The 15,483-nt window shown below is 38.8% G+C and overlaps 1 protein-coding gene across 2 annotated transcripts in view; it reads left to right on the plus strand.

Annotated features, from left to right (window-relative positions):
* The window catches only part of PTPRR (protein tyrosine phosphatase receptor type R), a 214,723-nt gene that overhangs the window by 106,390 nt on the left and 92,850 nt on the right, over positions 1 to 15,483 (plus strand). Inside the window, exons 3-4 of one of the 2 annotated variants that reach the window (XM_021678590.2) lie at positions 2,947 to 3,102; positions 10,176 to 10,286. In XM_021678590.2, coding sequence (XP_021534265.1) covers positions 2,947 to 3,102; positions 10,176 to 10,286 — 267 coding nt within the window. Of the gene's footprint in view, positions 1 to 2,946; positions 3,103 to 9,881; positions 9,891 to 10,175; positions 10,287 to 15,483 lie in introns of those variants that run through there. The other variant, XM_021678589.1, reaches the window with a different exon arrangement.

The raw sequence follows: 15,483 nt of genomic DNA on the forward strand, positions 1-15,483 counted from the left end.
TTATCTCACAGTACTCCCAAAATATTCTCCCTAAGAGTGAAAGCTTCTGTATCAGTGAAGACTCTGTCTCCAGACAGTAACTATTAAAACCCTTCAAGTGTATCGGGATGAAGGATAGTGAATGCACAAGGCAGAGGATTTCAAATAAAGAGTAAAGAAGAACCAATCCTTAAGGATAGCAGCCCAAATGGAATGCAAGAATAGATAAGGCTGGGGTGCCTGGGTGTGGCTCAGTCGGTTAAGCGCCTGCCTTCAGCTCAGGTCGTGATTCCAGGGTCCTGGGATGGAGTCCCACATGGGGGGGAGTGTCCCTGTCCCTGCTCAGCGGGGAGCCTGCTTCTCCCTCTGCCTCCGCCTCTCTGTCTATCATGAATAAAATTAAAAAAAAAAAAACTAGAAAAAAAAGAATAGATAATGCTGAAAAGTCACAAGAACACTTAGATTGGGTAGCTCGGGTGGGGACGAGGTAAAACTGAAGGATCTTTTGCAGAGGCCCAGTTTAGACCTACCTGTCAATCCCCCACATTATTTCTTTCCCCTTCCCTCAGTGTTTGGGAACCTTAATGTCATCCAACTGCATGCTCCCATCTGCATGTGAAGGTGGATGTGAGCAAAGGTCAATGAAAGGCAAATTCAAATCATAGGATTTTCTTTGTAAACAGCTGATCACCTAAGGTTCCTCTGAGAAGGGACTCTGGGATCATCTCACATCTTACTGTATCTTCTCCTTTGTAAATTCTGATGCTCCTGCTTGAGCTCATCTTTCTCTTTCATCAGTATCCGCACGTTCAGCTATGGAGAAGAATTTGCTTTTTATTTTGGTTTAGAGCTTTTGTTTCTCTTCATTTTGCCTGTGTGTGGAGAGTGAGTTGTTTCAGGCCCCATAATAACTTTTATTCTGTGAGTCAACTACTTCTTGGGACTAAATTAGCTTAAAAAATTAATAAATAAACCGCGAAAGTTTTTAACACAGGACCGTTGAAGAGTAAATACAACATTCCCCAAAATCCCGAAAGAGTTAATTTGGTTATTTCTATCCAGGGCATAGCTGGCTCAAGTGAGAAGACACAGGAATTATCAGTGTCTTAGATCTAGACCTAACTTGTGTATGTGTACTTAGATACCTTAGATATACATTTAGGTGCATAGATTTAATGAGCATAATGCCTCTTCGTAGGGATAAGAGATTTGCCACACCCAGGGAGGTATATGCTCATCCTCAGAGAATGTTAGTGGCATTTATATATGTCTGTTTCTAAGAGCAGTTATTCTAACAGGGGGAGCTGTGATGATACCAAGGGCAGCCGAGCACGGTGATTAAGAGCGCATGCTTCGGAGACAGACAGACAGAACCAGCTTGGCCATATCCCAGCTGTGTGACCTTAGGCAAGCCACTTATGTTTCTTCATTTGCAAAATAGAGATAACCATCATACCTATGTCCTGGAGGTGTTTTGAGCATTAAATGAGATAACAGATTTAAGTACTTAGTGTGTCAGGCACAAAAAAGTGATCTGTTCCTACCATTGTTGTTATTAGGTCAGAAACTATTTAAATTATTATAAACATGTTTTACATCAGCATTATGCTATATTTAGTCATTGTTTGATGTCCCCTGCAAACACACAAATGGGATTTTTTAAACTTTTTTTTAAAGATTTTTATTTATTTGTCAGAGAGAGAGAGAGAGAGCACAAGCAGGGGGAGCGGCAGGCAGAGGGAGAAGCAGGCTCCCCGCTGAACAAGGAGCCCGATGAGGGGCTCGATCCCAGGACCCTGGGATCATGACCTGAGCCGAAGGCAGACACTAATGACTGAGCCACCCAGGTGTCCCCAGAAATGTTTTTTCTGGATTGCTAGTACACTGATACCGCATTTTAGTATATGTGCTGCCAAACCGAGCACGATACTGCATTTTATACCTGGCTGAACTTCTGATAAATTGCATTGAAAGAACATTTTCTAGCATGACAGAACTCCATGTATCAAAAAGAAAAGACCAACAACAATTCCCTCTATAAGTGCACTGTGTAAGTTGTAAAGGAGGATCTGTCAGTGACAATGTCATTTTTGTGTGGTGTTTGGTTTTTTGTGTGTATGTGGCGTATCAGCCATTTATGGGAAGAAATCCTCTGTTTCCATTTCAGCTAATGACATAATAGTACTAACAGGTAATACTAAGAGGAAAGTATCTTGATATTACTGCACAGCATATGCATTTCTACCAAGGATAGATTTTATTTTAATTTTTTTAAGATTTTATTTATTTGAGAGAGAGAGAGAGAGGGAGAGAACAGAGGGAAAGTAAGAGGGAGAAGCAGGCTTCCCGCCGAGCAGGGAGCCCGATGCGGGGCTTGATCCCAGGACCCTGGGATCATGACCTGAGCCCAAGGCAGATGCTTAACCGACTGAGCCACCCAGGTGCCCCCTCCCAAGGATAGATTTTTAAAAGTATAATATACTTGAGGTGAGGGACAGGATCAGGGAAGCAACTTCAAAGCTCATCTAGCATCAGCTTCCGTAGTTAGTCCAGCCTTCGCATTGATACAAGTTATAAGAAAACTATATGGAGTGGTGTGATGTCTAATAATTTGTACTGTTATATCAGGTTTTATTTAATTCATTTGATTTTTAAACGCTTCTTTCAACACAATTAGTCTAGGAACGTCTGAATGATGTATTTCAAAAATTACAATATGGAGTGGCAATTAAACCAGCATCCAATGAAATATAAAGTTACAAATCTTGAAAGAAAGCCGTTGGAAGATTTCAGGCTTCGGGCTGAAACTATTAAGTGTGCCAGATAACTAGCAAATATGATTTCCAAGAAGCCTTTGGAGCTTCTAGGGTTCTAATTTTCTTTAATGATTTTAGATAAAAGGTGAAAATATTTCCCAAAGCTGTTTAAAATGTCTATTAACATACATAAATAATCTGCTTTTACTAGGGAAAGAAGAACAGTGTTGAACTATTTGTGTCTCCTATAAACCGAAAAGCAGGAACTTCAGATGCTCTGCCGTCTGAGGAAGTGCTGCGTTCACTTAATATAAATGTTTTACATCAAAGTTTATCCCAATTTGGAATTATAGAAGTCTCCCCTGAGGTATGTTGTTCATGGACTATTTCATTTAGAAATGTGCACAGTTCACATGACATGGTAACTCGATCCCAGGAGGCGTTAAAATGAAAGCTGTTTATTGTGTGTTATTTGATAATAAAAATCTCCCTAAGGGTCAGAATTCTCTGATCTTCATACTTAATATGTTTATTCCTTAAGGAAATTTACTTCACATCAAAGTTCCACTCCGAGACACTTTCTTCTCTAAATCTTTTTGGCCTTGTAAATTATTTTGACTTACCCAGTAAACTGTGTCGAAGAGAAACCATTTGAATATATTTGTCAGTTGATTGCTTGAAACTGAAGTGTCAAAGACAAACCATCCTGGTATCTTTCTTCCATAACAGGTATACTCCTCACTGCCTTCATTGTCGAAATGATCACCAGATACTCACCTTTGTCCACAACCTTGGAATTAATTGGAAATGTATTTTTGTTTGTTTGCTTTGTTTTGTTTTCCGAGGAACCTAATTTTAACAACTATGGTTAGAGTCTTCGTAGTGTTTTCTAGTTTTGACACTTTTTAAATTGCCCCCACCGTCTCCACCATCCTCACTCCTGAATAAATTCAGTCCCTGTTTGTTTGGGTTTTTTTACTTCTTCTGCTTCATCCCACTGTAACAAACTCTCTAGAATGATCATCATCCTAAATATATGTAATTAAATCCACAGAATCATAGAATCAGACTTCAAGGGAACATATGTGAACATTTTATAGATGCAGAAAGTAAGGCCCATTTGACATGAAGTGACTTCAGCAAAGTGACAAGCAAGTGGATTATAAAACAACAGTTGACATTTAGACATCTTGATTCCTAGTCTCTTCCCCTTTGCAGGAAAGCACAATGCCTCTCATTTCAGCAGATATCACAGGTGTGGTATAAAAAGCTTTGATACAAGACTGAATTTGAATCCCAAAGCCGGCACTTTAAGATGCGTGTGACCTTGGGCAGGTGATTTAATCTCTGTGAGATTAAGTCTGTCTTTGCATAGTCTCGGCCTCTCTGAGCCTCATAGTTTCTTCCTTTCCAAAACGGGTCTAGTTAAAAAAAAAAAAAAAAAAAAGGTATAGTCTTTATAGACTTGAAATATGAATTAAATTTTAGAAATATGTGTGGAAATCCTCACCTAGAGTGGGCACCAAATACAATTTGAATGCAGGACAGTTTTTTTATTGGCAGAATGAAAACGTATTTATTTCATCATCGAACCATGCCTGTAACAACCACCTCCAGCTGCTCTTGCTGCATAAGTTTTGCTCCCCTCCTTGTCCTCTCTGTGCCCTGCCCACCCCCCACCGCACACACATGGGATTTTTCTCTCTCTCGTTCTAAAAGCAAATCTGGCCGTGCCCTCCAAACGTCATGATTCTTCTCCGGCTTCCTAATGCTATAGAATCAGGTCTCAGGTCTGGATTTCTTAATCTGAGATAAGGTCCTTTGTGCACGGGGCTTTGTAATGGTTGAACAACATCGTCCTGGTTTGTGCTTCAGCATCTCCAGACTCAGTAGGTATGAGGACGCCCGCATACTGTCTCTCCCCTCCATGCTTGTGCATATGTTGATCCATCTGTACAACTTTCACATTTCAAGGTCAGTCTACTATCTAGCAGAGCCCTCTCTTGTGCCTTCACACATGTGCGTGCCTGCTCTGTGTTTTCATTGAGCTTAGTGCAAAAATCCCTTATTCCACACAGTAGGTTCCCTGAGAGCATGTGCCATTTCGTTTGATCTGTTCTCTCGGTCCCTTCATTCAGTACCTGGAATATAATGGGCACACGAACAGCCAAGCATTGTGCTAGGTAGTATCCACAGTTGGACAAATAAATGAATAAACAAACAAAGAAATAAATAAAATATGATTTTTGCTTTCAGTGAGTTTGTATTCGAATAGGGCAAATAAGACGTAAGCAGCTAAGGAGAATACAGGAGGAGATATAGGTAACATTACCACACTGAGCCATAGGCTCTTTGAGGAAGAAGAGGCCACCTCCTGCCTCGGAGAGGCCAGGGAAAAGGGTCCATATGAGCTGCAACACCCGAACCCTTCACCGGCCCTAACCGCATGGGACTCTGAAGGGCCTCCCTTTTGTATCAAACCAAACCCCATTTCCATATCTAGGCCCTCGACCAGCTGCCTTGCACACTATCTTACTCAGGACAATTCTTTACATTTGAAAAAGACCATTGGGTAAATTTATTCTTCTTCCTGTAAGCTTTCAGCGAATATTATAAGCATTCCTCCCTGTTGCTTTATTCTGAGTTTAAATGCTCTTCTGAATGCTTTAAAAGGAATATGGCAGCTTAGTGAGTCATCCGGATTTGCGAACCCAAAGAAGCTCACCAAACAAAAAAACTCAACACACCTCAGCCCAGTGAAGATGAGGAGCTTGTCACAGAACTATTAACCCACAATAGACCACAGGTCTGTACTGCACTTAATAATGGAAGTTTATTTGATGGTCAAAATGTGATATATTTTATGAAAATGTAGGAATTTAGAAATCTAGGAAATCTAGAAAATATTACATTACAGGAGACTAGGAAGTTTTTTAATTGGATATAAGAGGCATTTCATTAAGGACAGATGGATTGTTTGAGGCTTTTGTTCAGGCACTTCTAGAATGGACCCAGCATTACGCTCTGACCTGAAGCTCTAATGCACAAACAGGAGAAAACCGTCTACTGTCATGGGGAGCCTCAGCCACATATAGTCCACAGGGGCACTGCGAAAGCATTTGTTGATATTTGCTTAAGATGGTGATGGTGTTCTGTGAGTTTCCCCATGTCTTTATTCATCTTTGTCATTAACGTGTGATAACAGCTTATGCCTCAACCCATTCTTTCACATTTTTATCCCCAAATTATAGCTGTGCTGTAGTAACTAACATGTTTATTAACAGAAAAAAAAAAAGAATACTGGTATTTTGGTATTTCATCCTTTATCTGGATTATAGAACACCGTGAATGATGTCTCAAAGCATCCATTTCTAAACTTATATTAGTTACTTTCAGGGAAGGATGTGTTTTCTGTTGTTGCCATTTCTTTATTTGCTTGTTTTGTTTTTTTAATTAGAAATGACTCTTGGGAAACAAAAATACCAAACAGAGAATTACTTTTGTTTATTCATCTTTTTCCACTTGAAACTAAGTTTTTTGGGGAGAAAAGACATTATTTCTTTTATATATTTTTATGACCTAGAACGATATAGGCACTTTGAAATTATTTTGTTATAAGATGCTTGTAAAGATGACACTAGACTTCCCGTTGCCTCTTAAGTTAAAGCTTAAGGAAATAAAGTGAAATTCATTATTTTAGCTTCTATTTTTAAGTGTTTTTATAAAATTAATTTAAGATTTTTAATTAATTTATCAATTAAAAATCTATTGAAACAGTAAGTTCTGCACTGATAATAAAAAAATGATTTTAGGATTTGCCATTGTTGTTTAATTGCCAATTATTCCCTCTTGAATGGATCTTATGTTTCAAAGGAGAAAGTACCTTCTTTAAATGACAGGCCAATGTGCTGAATGATAACTTTCGTGGAGTATTTCCAAAGAGAAAAAAAAACACCAAATAAACATGTACCGTAACCCATGAGTATGGTGAGTGTTCGTTCCTTGAAACTGGAACATGAGCCAGGGATTTAAAGAATTACCATCCTGGCCCTACAATGCAGAGGAGGAATGCAATTAATGTTAACGTGTGTCAGATCATTCAGAATGAATTGTTCACTTTATGCACAATCCAGTGGAAGTTGGGCATTTATCGAACAAAATTACATTATTGCAGGATACACCTCATTTATCTGCCTAATTCAATCAATTAACCAGGTAATTTACAATATTTCCATTTCATTCTTACTCTGTGTGCCTCATCTCTTCTCAAAAGATTTAGCTCCTAAAGCCTGTGTATCATCTCTCCTAGCATTTGGGATGTCTCTCACCACTTGGGATCAGATTTTTTTTTTTTTTAAACCAACAAGACAACAATAGTTCATCAAATTATTAAACAGGATATAGAGAAGCTGTGTTATGGATAGAGGAAACTGCCCAAATTTTAAGTAATAGACTAAAACAAAACCCAGCAATTTTTTTTACTGCAACAAAGTTAAAGGGCAAAGCGATGTAGAGAGGTAGCTGTAGAATAAGAGGTAAAGATGATACAGTGGCATTGGACTTGACCTGACCATGGAGCCTCTGAATTATTGAACCTTCAGCCCCTTATGTAAAGGTTAGATTGGAGATTCATGTGGGTTATATTCTTTTGACTTGTGGGATCTTAAGTATAAACTTCTCCATTTATTACCTTGTCTTTATCAATTTTTTAGATCTCTGTACAAATATAGTAGTGCTCAGAGTAATAGCATGACTCAGAAGGAAATCTATTTACCAAGAAAGTGCAGTGACTAAGTTCTAGGAGTTCAAAACATGTGCCTTTCTAACTAGGAGTGGGGGTGTGGGGGTAGGAGGTTAATTCTTCCCTCAACACCGCTTTGGTTAAAAGAGAAAACAAAACAGATTTGTCTTAAGCAGAAAGGAACATGTTGATATTCCAGGAGGTGTCGAACCATAGCAGAAAAAAGAAAAAGAAATGAAGCAAATCAGGTTAGGAACACAAAATCTCTTTCCACCCACCTAACCACCCCTTTTTATCCAAATTTTACATGAACTAAAGCTCCTATCCTCATACTTAAATTTGACAAGTATAGGCTGCCTACTTGAAGGCTTAACTAGTTTGCTTTTATGGCAAGCAATAGATGTTATTTAGTTGCCTGTAAAAAACTCATTTCCATGTTTATACCTGATTTCTACAAGAGTTTTCTTTTCTGTTAGTTTCCAGCCATGTTTATAGAGGCGTTGTATTAAATACGATCTGACTGAGGTCAAAGAGTAAAAGACAAATCACCACTTGAATCCAAGACTTCCTTTCTAGCAGGATACTTAGTTTCTTTTCTTTTCTTTCTTTTTTTTTTTAAGATTCTTTTCATTTGAGACAGAGTGATAGAGAGAGAGAGAGTATAAGCAGGGGGAGAGGCAGAGGGAAAGGGTGAAGCAGACTCCCCACTGAGCCTGGAGCCCAACGAGGGCTCGATCCCAACAGGGGCTTCATCCCAGGACCCTGAGATCATGACCTGAGCTGAAGGCAGCAGCTTAACCATCTGAGCCACCCAGGCGCCCCAGATACTTGGTTTCTAATCATGTCATTGAGCAAGTATTTTCAGATTCTCCCTCAACTTACCACTTACATGTTTTTAAAAGATACACAAATCAGGGCACCTGGGTGGCTCAGTCAATTAAGCGTCTGCCTTCAGCTCAGGTCATGATCTCAGGGTCCTGGGATTGAGCTGCTTAGCAGGGAACCTGCTTCTCCCTCTCCCTCTCACCCCCCCAACACCCCCATCATGCTCTCTCTCTCTCTCTTTCTCGCTCTCTCGCTTTCTCTTTCTCTTAAATAAATAAATAAAATCTTAATAAAAGATATACAAGTCATTTATTGTATCTATGAATCTGTGTCTTAGAAAGTAGGCAAGATGTTATGGTGAGCATATCAGTGTTTTATAAGCAAAGGAAATAGAAACTCAACTCCTTCAAGTCATTTTTATAATCACAACTGAACTCTAAGATCCTTTCTGTTCTGTTTTGTTCAAGTCCCCAGCAGCACTCACTTGAGTTCCAGGATAAAAGTAGTTTCTTTTAAGGCAAATATTCTTTTTGTCTAATTTACAAACATTGAATGTATTTTATTTTTTAAAAAGTCTTGGAAAAAATAAGAATGATTTCAAAGTTCAGACACCTACAAGGACATTTTTTTTTTTTTTTTTTTTTTTTTTTTTTTTTTTTGAGACAGCTATTGATTTCTCATGATCCTGTGGGTTGACGAGGATCGGCTAGGTGGATCTTCCACGTAGTACAGGCTGAAGTCACCCCAGTGGTCACATTAAGCTGGGCGCTCATCTGCCACTGGTGTGAGCATGATAACCTCTCATTCTCCACAACCTCTCTCCATGTGGTTTCTCATCATGCAATATCCTGTTGCTCAAGTCTTTCTTAATTGTTGGAGACAAGATCCAAGGACAGACAAGTATTCTCACTAAAGGAAATAAAAAGCATACTTTAACAAAATGGAATTTTAGAGGCGCGGGAGCATTTGACTTGATTCAGCATTTATGTTTTTCCTAACCATAGACCATTTGGTTTCAAGTGAAAGTTTCCTTAACTATAAATCTATAAATTTCACTGAATTATAAAATTTAATTGCATTCTAAGATGTGATACTAGTAGGTATAAAACTAAGACATTCATTCACATTGTATTCAGCTTCCTCTCTACCCTTTCACCCACTGAGTAGTAAGCCAAAAAATTTTAAAAGCATAAATAAAACTATTTATTTTACCTTTTTTCACCAAACAGTTCTGGACTTTTGATGTTCTCTGTTGCTTTAAATAAAATATAATATCCTAACAATTTGTATGATTGAGGTGAAATTTAATCAGATTTTGACAAAGTGGACTGCATTTCAAGGGAAAAAAAAAAGATTTGATGAAAGAGAAAAAAAAAAGAAGAAGGAAATGATGCCGACATTGTTGCTCTGTTTATAAAGGCATCATGAGATTTTGTTTGCACCTGTTTCACTTTTGTTTAAAAGTCAAGAGCTGCACGTAAGCCAGGGTGTTGGTGTTGTGGGAGGGGACTGAAAACAGAGTAAGGAATGCCTCAGAAAAAATTTCCTCAACACAGAAAAGAACAGAACTCTTTTACTTTATGAACCAGGTAATTTCCAAAAGAGACTGGTGGAAGGATGTTTAAGAAGTCCAGGACCCAATGTGTCATGTCAGGCATGCTCGCTCCTGGACAGGAGATAAAATCATCTCTTAATGTATACGGATGGCAGTCCTTGTCTTAGATCAGTTGGAGAAGCAGCTCTGGCTGCGGCGGATGTAGGTGTGTTCTAGTACACTGAATGGAATAAAGCTAAAAATATGTTTAGTTTCTGATAAGAACGCCATTCTCCTCAAACTCTCATTTAACGTCGGACTTTCTGTTTTGCTTTTAAAGAAAAATGTTTTACAAGGGCAGCATGAAGCGGACAAAATCTGGAGCAAAGAAGGATTTTATGCTGTTGTCATTTTTCTCAGCATCTTTGTTATTATAGTAACGTGTTTGATGGTAAGTTTGCTTCTTTATATTTTATCCCTTATCGAGCCACTGCTTAATATTGGATACACTGCCATTCAAATGAATGCTGAAAAGCCTGGGAACAGAAGCAAGGCTACGATCCTGTTAGATTGAGAATATTCCTATCTGACAGCAGAGTGATAGCTAAGGAAAACCTATGGAATTACGGATTCTGACCTGCAGAATAAGGCTGTAATTGCAATGAGGCTGTTAGTAACTTGATCATCCTCGGATGAAGCTTTAGGAGGTGATTTACCCAGGTCACTGGAGCCCTCAAAGTCAGTAAAGTCTTATGGGCACACTTTGGGCTTACTTTATTTTTTCTTTTATATCATTTTTGTGGAACTCAGGAAAAATTTGAAAAAGAAACATGTCTTAGGGGCAAGACTATGTCTTTAGTAGTGGTTGATTTCCTTATTTTTAAAGGACCTAGATAGCATTCTACAAAATTCTAGGCATTAAAAGGAGATGATTATAGGCTCAAAGACCAGATAATTCACTGTCAACTAAATTTTTAGGTGAATGAATACAAAAAGTATAAAAGTATACACTGCAAATAGCTCCCTAAATTACAAATTACAAATGTGTAGCCTTTAAAAGTATTTTTCTAATTTAAAAAAAAAAAAGGAACGCAGAATAAACCCACTAAACTAGGCAGTGCTATTTGGTATCGAATGAGTTAAAAGATACTTTTCAAATACAGTGGTAAGATTTTCCTATTCTTTTGAAAATTCTGTGATGTAATTTAAAATATTTGAAGTTTACAAATGGGTTTTAATATTTTTTTCCTTTGTGCTGTGTTCTTTTTAATTGTGTGCATTTTCAAAAATATTCCTTCTTAGCTTTTAAATGTCCCCCCAAAGACATATTACTTACTCTTTCCACAACCGACAATGTTGCTAAGTGTCTTATTGGGTTTTGTTCATTTTTGCTTCCCCTGCTGGGAAGGGGTTTATGTTAGAAAGATTAGGGGTTAGGTGGGAAAGACAGAGGCTGTGTAGGTGTAAACTTGAAGGATATAAAACAATTAAGGCCTTGAATAGGGTGATGATGGGTATATTTCCTCGAGTCTAAATGTAGGAAGTAGTAAGAACGTCCTCAAGCTTCCATCATCATGAATTCAGAGGCATCTGTCTCCTATGAGAAGATTTGTGGAAGATTTCTAAAAATTGTGACACAATAAACAAAAGAAGAATTTAAGAATTGAGTAAGAAAATCAGTTTTTGTGTATTAAATGGTGGAGATTAGGGGGGAAAAATTTAAGGAGACAAAGTTGGAGATTTTAGGGAAACTGTGGTAGAGACCGTGGGACATTTTTTAGTATTTTAGAAGGTGTGGGTTTTTTGTTATAGTTAATTGCACTTTAAAATATATGGTTCTTTTTTTCCCTTAATACAGGAAATCTTGAGTGCTGTTTTCTCTCTCATCAGTCACAATTAGAGTGTTTTTCTGCTTCACAGATGAAAAGATGTGAGGAAGAGGAGAATAGAAAGGGGTAGCAGGTGCTCAAAGTAGAGATTGTTCAGGCAGGAAAGGGATAAGATTGAGCAGAGCAGAGGCAAGGATGGAAGTGGCAGAACAGAGTTTGCTCTTACCTTGTAGCACATGATCCAAGATCTGCCTCTCTAACTCAAGGAGCCCCTGCATGTCCAGCATGACTGGAGAAATCCCTACAGGACATACTGGTCACCTGGGGCAAAGGAGCTGTCCTGGCCACACTCTCAACCACTCGAGACCAGAGAACAACGCTTCTTTTCCCAATTTCTGCAAAGCACCAATGTAAAAGCCAGAAACCCAGATAAGTCTGCTCCAAAGTTACTGGAACAAATCGAGAAAGGAACGTTTCAAAAGTATAGGTGATTGCTCTCTAGTGGGTTGGCAGGTAGATTCATCCACTCATTCAATCCACAGATTCCTGCAGAGGATCCACTGTGGACCTGTGGTTGGTACTGTGGCCAAGGAGAGCACAAGACAGATGGGGTCCCTATTTTGTGGGGCCTATACTCTGGAGGCAGACACAGACAATAATTCAGTTAGTATTTTTTTTAATCAAATAGTGGACATATGTATGATTCCAAATATTTGACCTTCTGGAAAAGGCAAAACCATAGAGAGAATGAAGAGATCAGTGGTTGCCAGAGGTTGCAGGGGAGGAGATGAATAGGTGGTGCACAGCAGAGTTTCAGGGCAGTGGATCTATTCTGTATGACACTGTAGTGGTGAATACATGACATCATGGATTTCTTAAAATCCATAGAATTTGCAACCCCAAGAGTGAGCCCTAATCTAGACTATATGGACTTCAGTTAATTATAACATATCAATACTAGCTCAACAGTTGTAACACATGCAACCACACTAATGCCAAATGTTAATGGGGCAAATTTTCTAGGGAAGTAGGGGAGTAGGGGCATATGAGAACTTTGTACTCTTTGCTGTTTTTCTATAAACCTAAAACTGCTCTTCAAAAATAAAATCTAGTCATTTCTTTTTAAAATCAAATATTATTCAGTGCCGCGAAGAGATACCATAATGGTGAGTGAGTGGAACAGAGCGCTTTGAGACTTCCAAGACAGGTGAAAATATGGGGAGAGGGCCTCGCAGGCAGAGGATATGGTGGATGGAGCTGCTGGGGCGTAAAGAAGCTAGTCTCTCTGGGTTCAACAAGAAGGGTGCAAGCTGAAGCTTTTAAGCAGAGCTCTGATATGATTGGACATGTGTATTTATCAGAGCAGGTGCTCTGCTGGTGGAGAGTGGTTGGAGACAGAGCACAAGGTGAAGTGTGTGAGCAGGAGGACTCTTCTGGAAGCCATTGTGTTAGCCCGATGACAAACATGATAATGGCCCAGAGTAAGGATGGCAGTGGAGATGGGAGAAGTGAACGGTTGGGATTTATTTGCAGATGGAAACAACAGGACTTGCTGTGCACTGATTCTCAGGGAGAAGGAAAGAAAGAAATTGAGGTTGATTCCTCTTGTATTCGGCTGAGGACCTGGGTGATGGCGCTCCCATTTCTTGGGAGAGGAACAAGTTGGGGGTGGGGGTAGTGAGAGAAGCAACTCTTTCCATGTGCGTCCCAGTCACTCTTGAATAAATGAAGAAAATAGAATGATATCTTTCAAACACAACCTTAAATTTTTTTTTAAAGATTTTATTTCATTTATATGAGCTGCGGGAGGAGTGGAGGGAGAGAGAAGCAGACTCAGTGCTGAGTGTGGAGCCCGACCTGGCGCTTGATCCCACGACCTTAGATCATGGCCTGAGCTGAAATCAACAAGAGTCGGTCGCTTAACCGACTGAGCCACCCAGGCGCCCCACAGTCTTAAACTTTAATGAGAAAAGGTCACTTTAAGAAGTTAACAGACAGGGCGCCTGGGTGGCTCAGTCGGTTAAGCGACTGCCTTTGGCTCAGGTCATGATCCTGGAGTCCCTGGATCGAGTCCCGCATCGGGCTCCCTGCTCGGCAGGGAGTCTGCTTCTCCCTCTGACCCTCCCCCCTCTCATGTGCTCTCTGTCTCAAATAAATAAATAAAATCTTTAAAAAAAAAAAAAAAGAAGTTAACAGACAAACCAGCAGTACTTAGGAAGATAGACAAATACTACCTACTAGACAGGATTAAGATGAAGTTAAGTTTATCTGATGCAGCTATACCATTGACAAGTCAACAGTTCACAGTTAGGGACTTGTCAGATATGATTCTCCAAAATAAGTTTACCTGTGTAAATGTTCAAGTGTTTTTGATAATAACCTTGATTTAAAGTAAGTCCTTTAACTTGGCTTTCTCAGTAATAGTTACGCTATCACTTCTGCAATTTTCAAACACGTAATATTCCGATTCTATTTCCCATAATTTTGTTGATTCCGTGGCAGAGGAAAAGATATAGCACAGAATTTTCCCTCTGGCAAAAATTATATTTATGAGAGATCAAATGCCATTATTTGCATCCAGTCTTCCGACATACCACAGAAACGAAAAGCATATGGTTTTTCATTTTTTGAAGATGAAATTTTATAGGTAGATTGCTGTGATGGTGGATTACGTGTGCTATGTAACAATAACATAAGGCTTGGCAAAATTTTTGAAATGTGGCATATTGTTTACTTTCCTTAAAATAAAAAAAAAATTGTATGTTGCCAGGCATAAAATTAGACATGCATGACATTTTCAAATGTGTGACTTATTTAGCACCTCTCAAATGTGAATCTAGAGTAGGTGGAGCAATAAATAGACAAATACGATTTTCCAAGAAAAAAATGTGTGGGCAATTTCCAATCCATTCAGTCTGTTTTAGGTGGAGGAAATTTATTACTGAGAAGAATTCGTTATTAAACTTCAATCAACAATGGAAAGGACACCATTTATCACCAAAATTAAACCTTCTAATGTACTGAGAGGTTTATTACGAAGTGCAGAGGCATTTATGCGATATAGGTAAAGGTGTCTACAAGCCAGATCGCTTCCAGAAAGCAATTTTAGAAAATACATGAAAACAGCTGTTTGGGTCAACAAAAGTTCTGGCATGTTGGACCCGTAGAAGAGCCATCCATCCATATGCCATGCAAAGAGTTTTTCTAGTCATGCTCTTGGTAGGAAGGAAATCCTGAGGCAGGAAATCCTATGTCAGAACATCCTATGTCAGGGGGAGTGCAAGAAGAGGGGTTGGAATTCAAACCCAAATCTGTCTGGATTAAAAGTCTGGGCTCCTTACCATGATTCCATGTATAAAAGAGTCAAACTGTGATTTCTTTAAGTCCTCACATTCTGTCTTGTGAACATCTGCTTCGGGCCACAAAGGGGATGATGATGAAAATTCCTATATTATCTTTTACTGGGTGTAATTTTCCCACATCTGTCTCTTCTGGAAGCCTGTGCATTCTCAGAAGTTAGGGTTGTGTGCTGCCTTTGCACCTGCAATGTTGCTTCTGGAATGTAGTAACAATTGACTCATGTCTACTCAACTAAAAGAAATGAATGAATGAACTCTTTCAGAACTAACTGTAAAATACTGTAAAGAAAATACAATGGGCTGTTCGTTGATGGCATCATTTTAAAATTGGAACGTATTTTAACTCAAACAGATATTTTGTGTTATCTACTTAAGAGATTTTTTTTATTGAAATATACCTGCCATATAACATTGTGGAAGTTTAAGGTGTACACTTACGAGATTTTTTTAAATGAAAATT

This window comes from Neomonachus schauinslandi, chromosome 5 (genome assembly GCF_002201575.2).
Source record: "Neomonachus schauinslandi chromosome 5, ASM220157v2, whole genome shotgun sequence".
Lineage (NCBI taxonomy): Eukaryota > Metazoa > Chordata > Mammalia > Carnivora > Phocidae > Neomonachus > Neomonachus schauinslandi.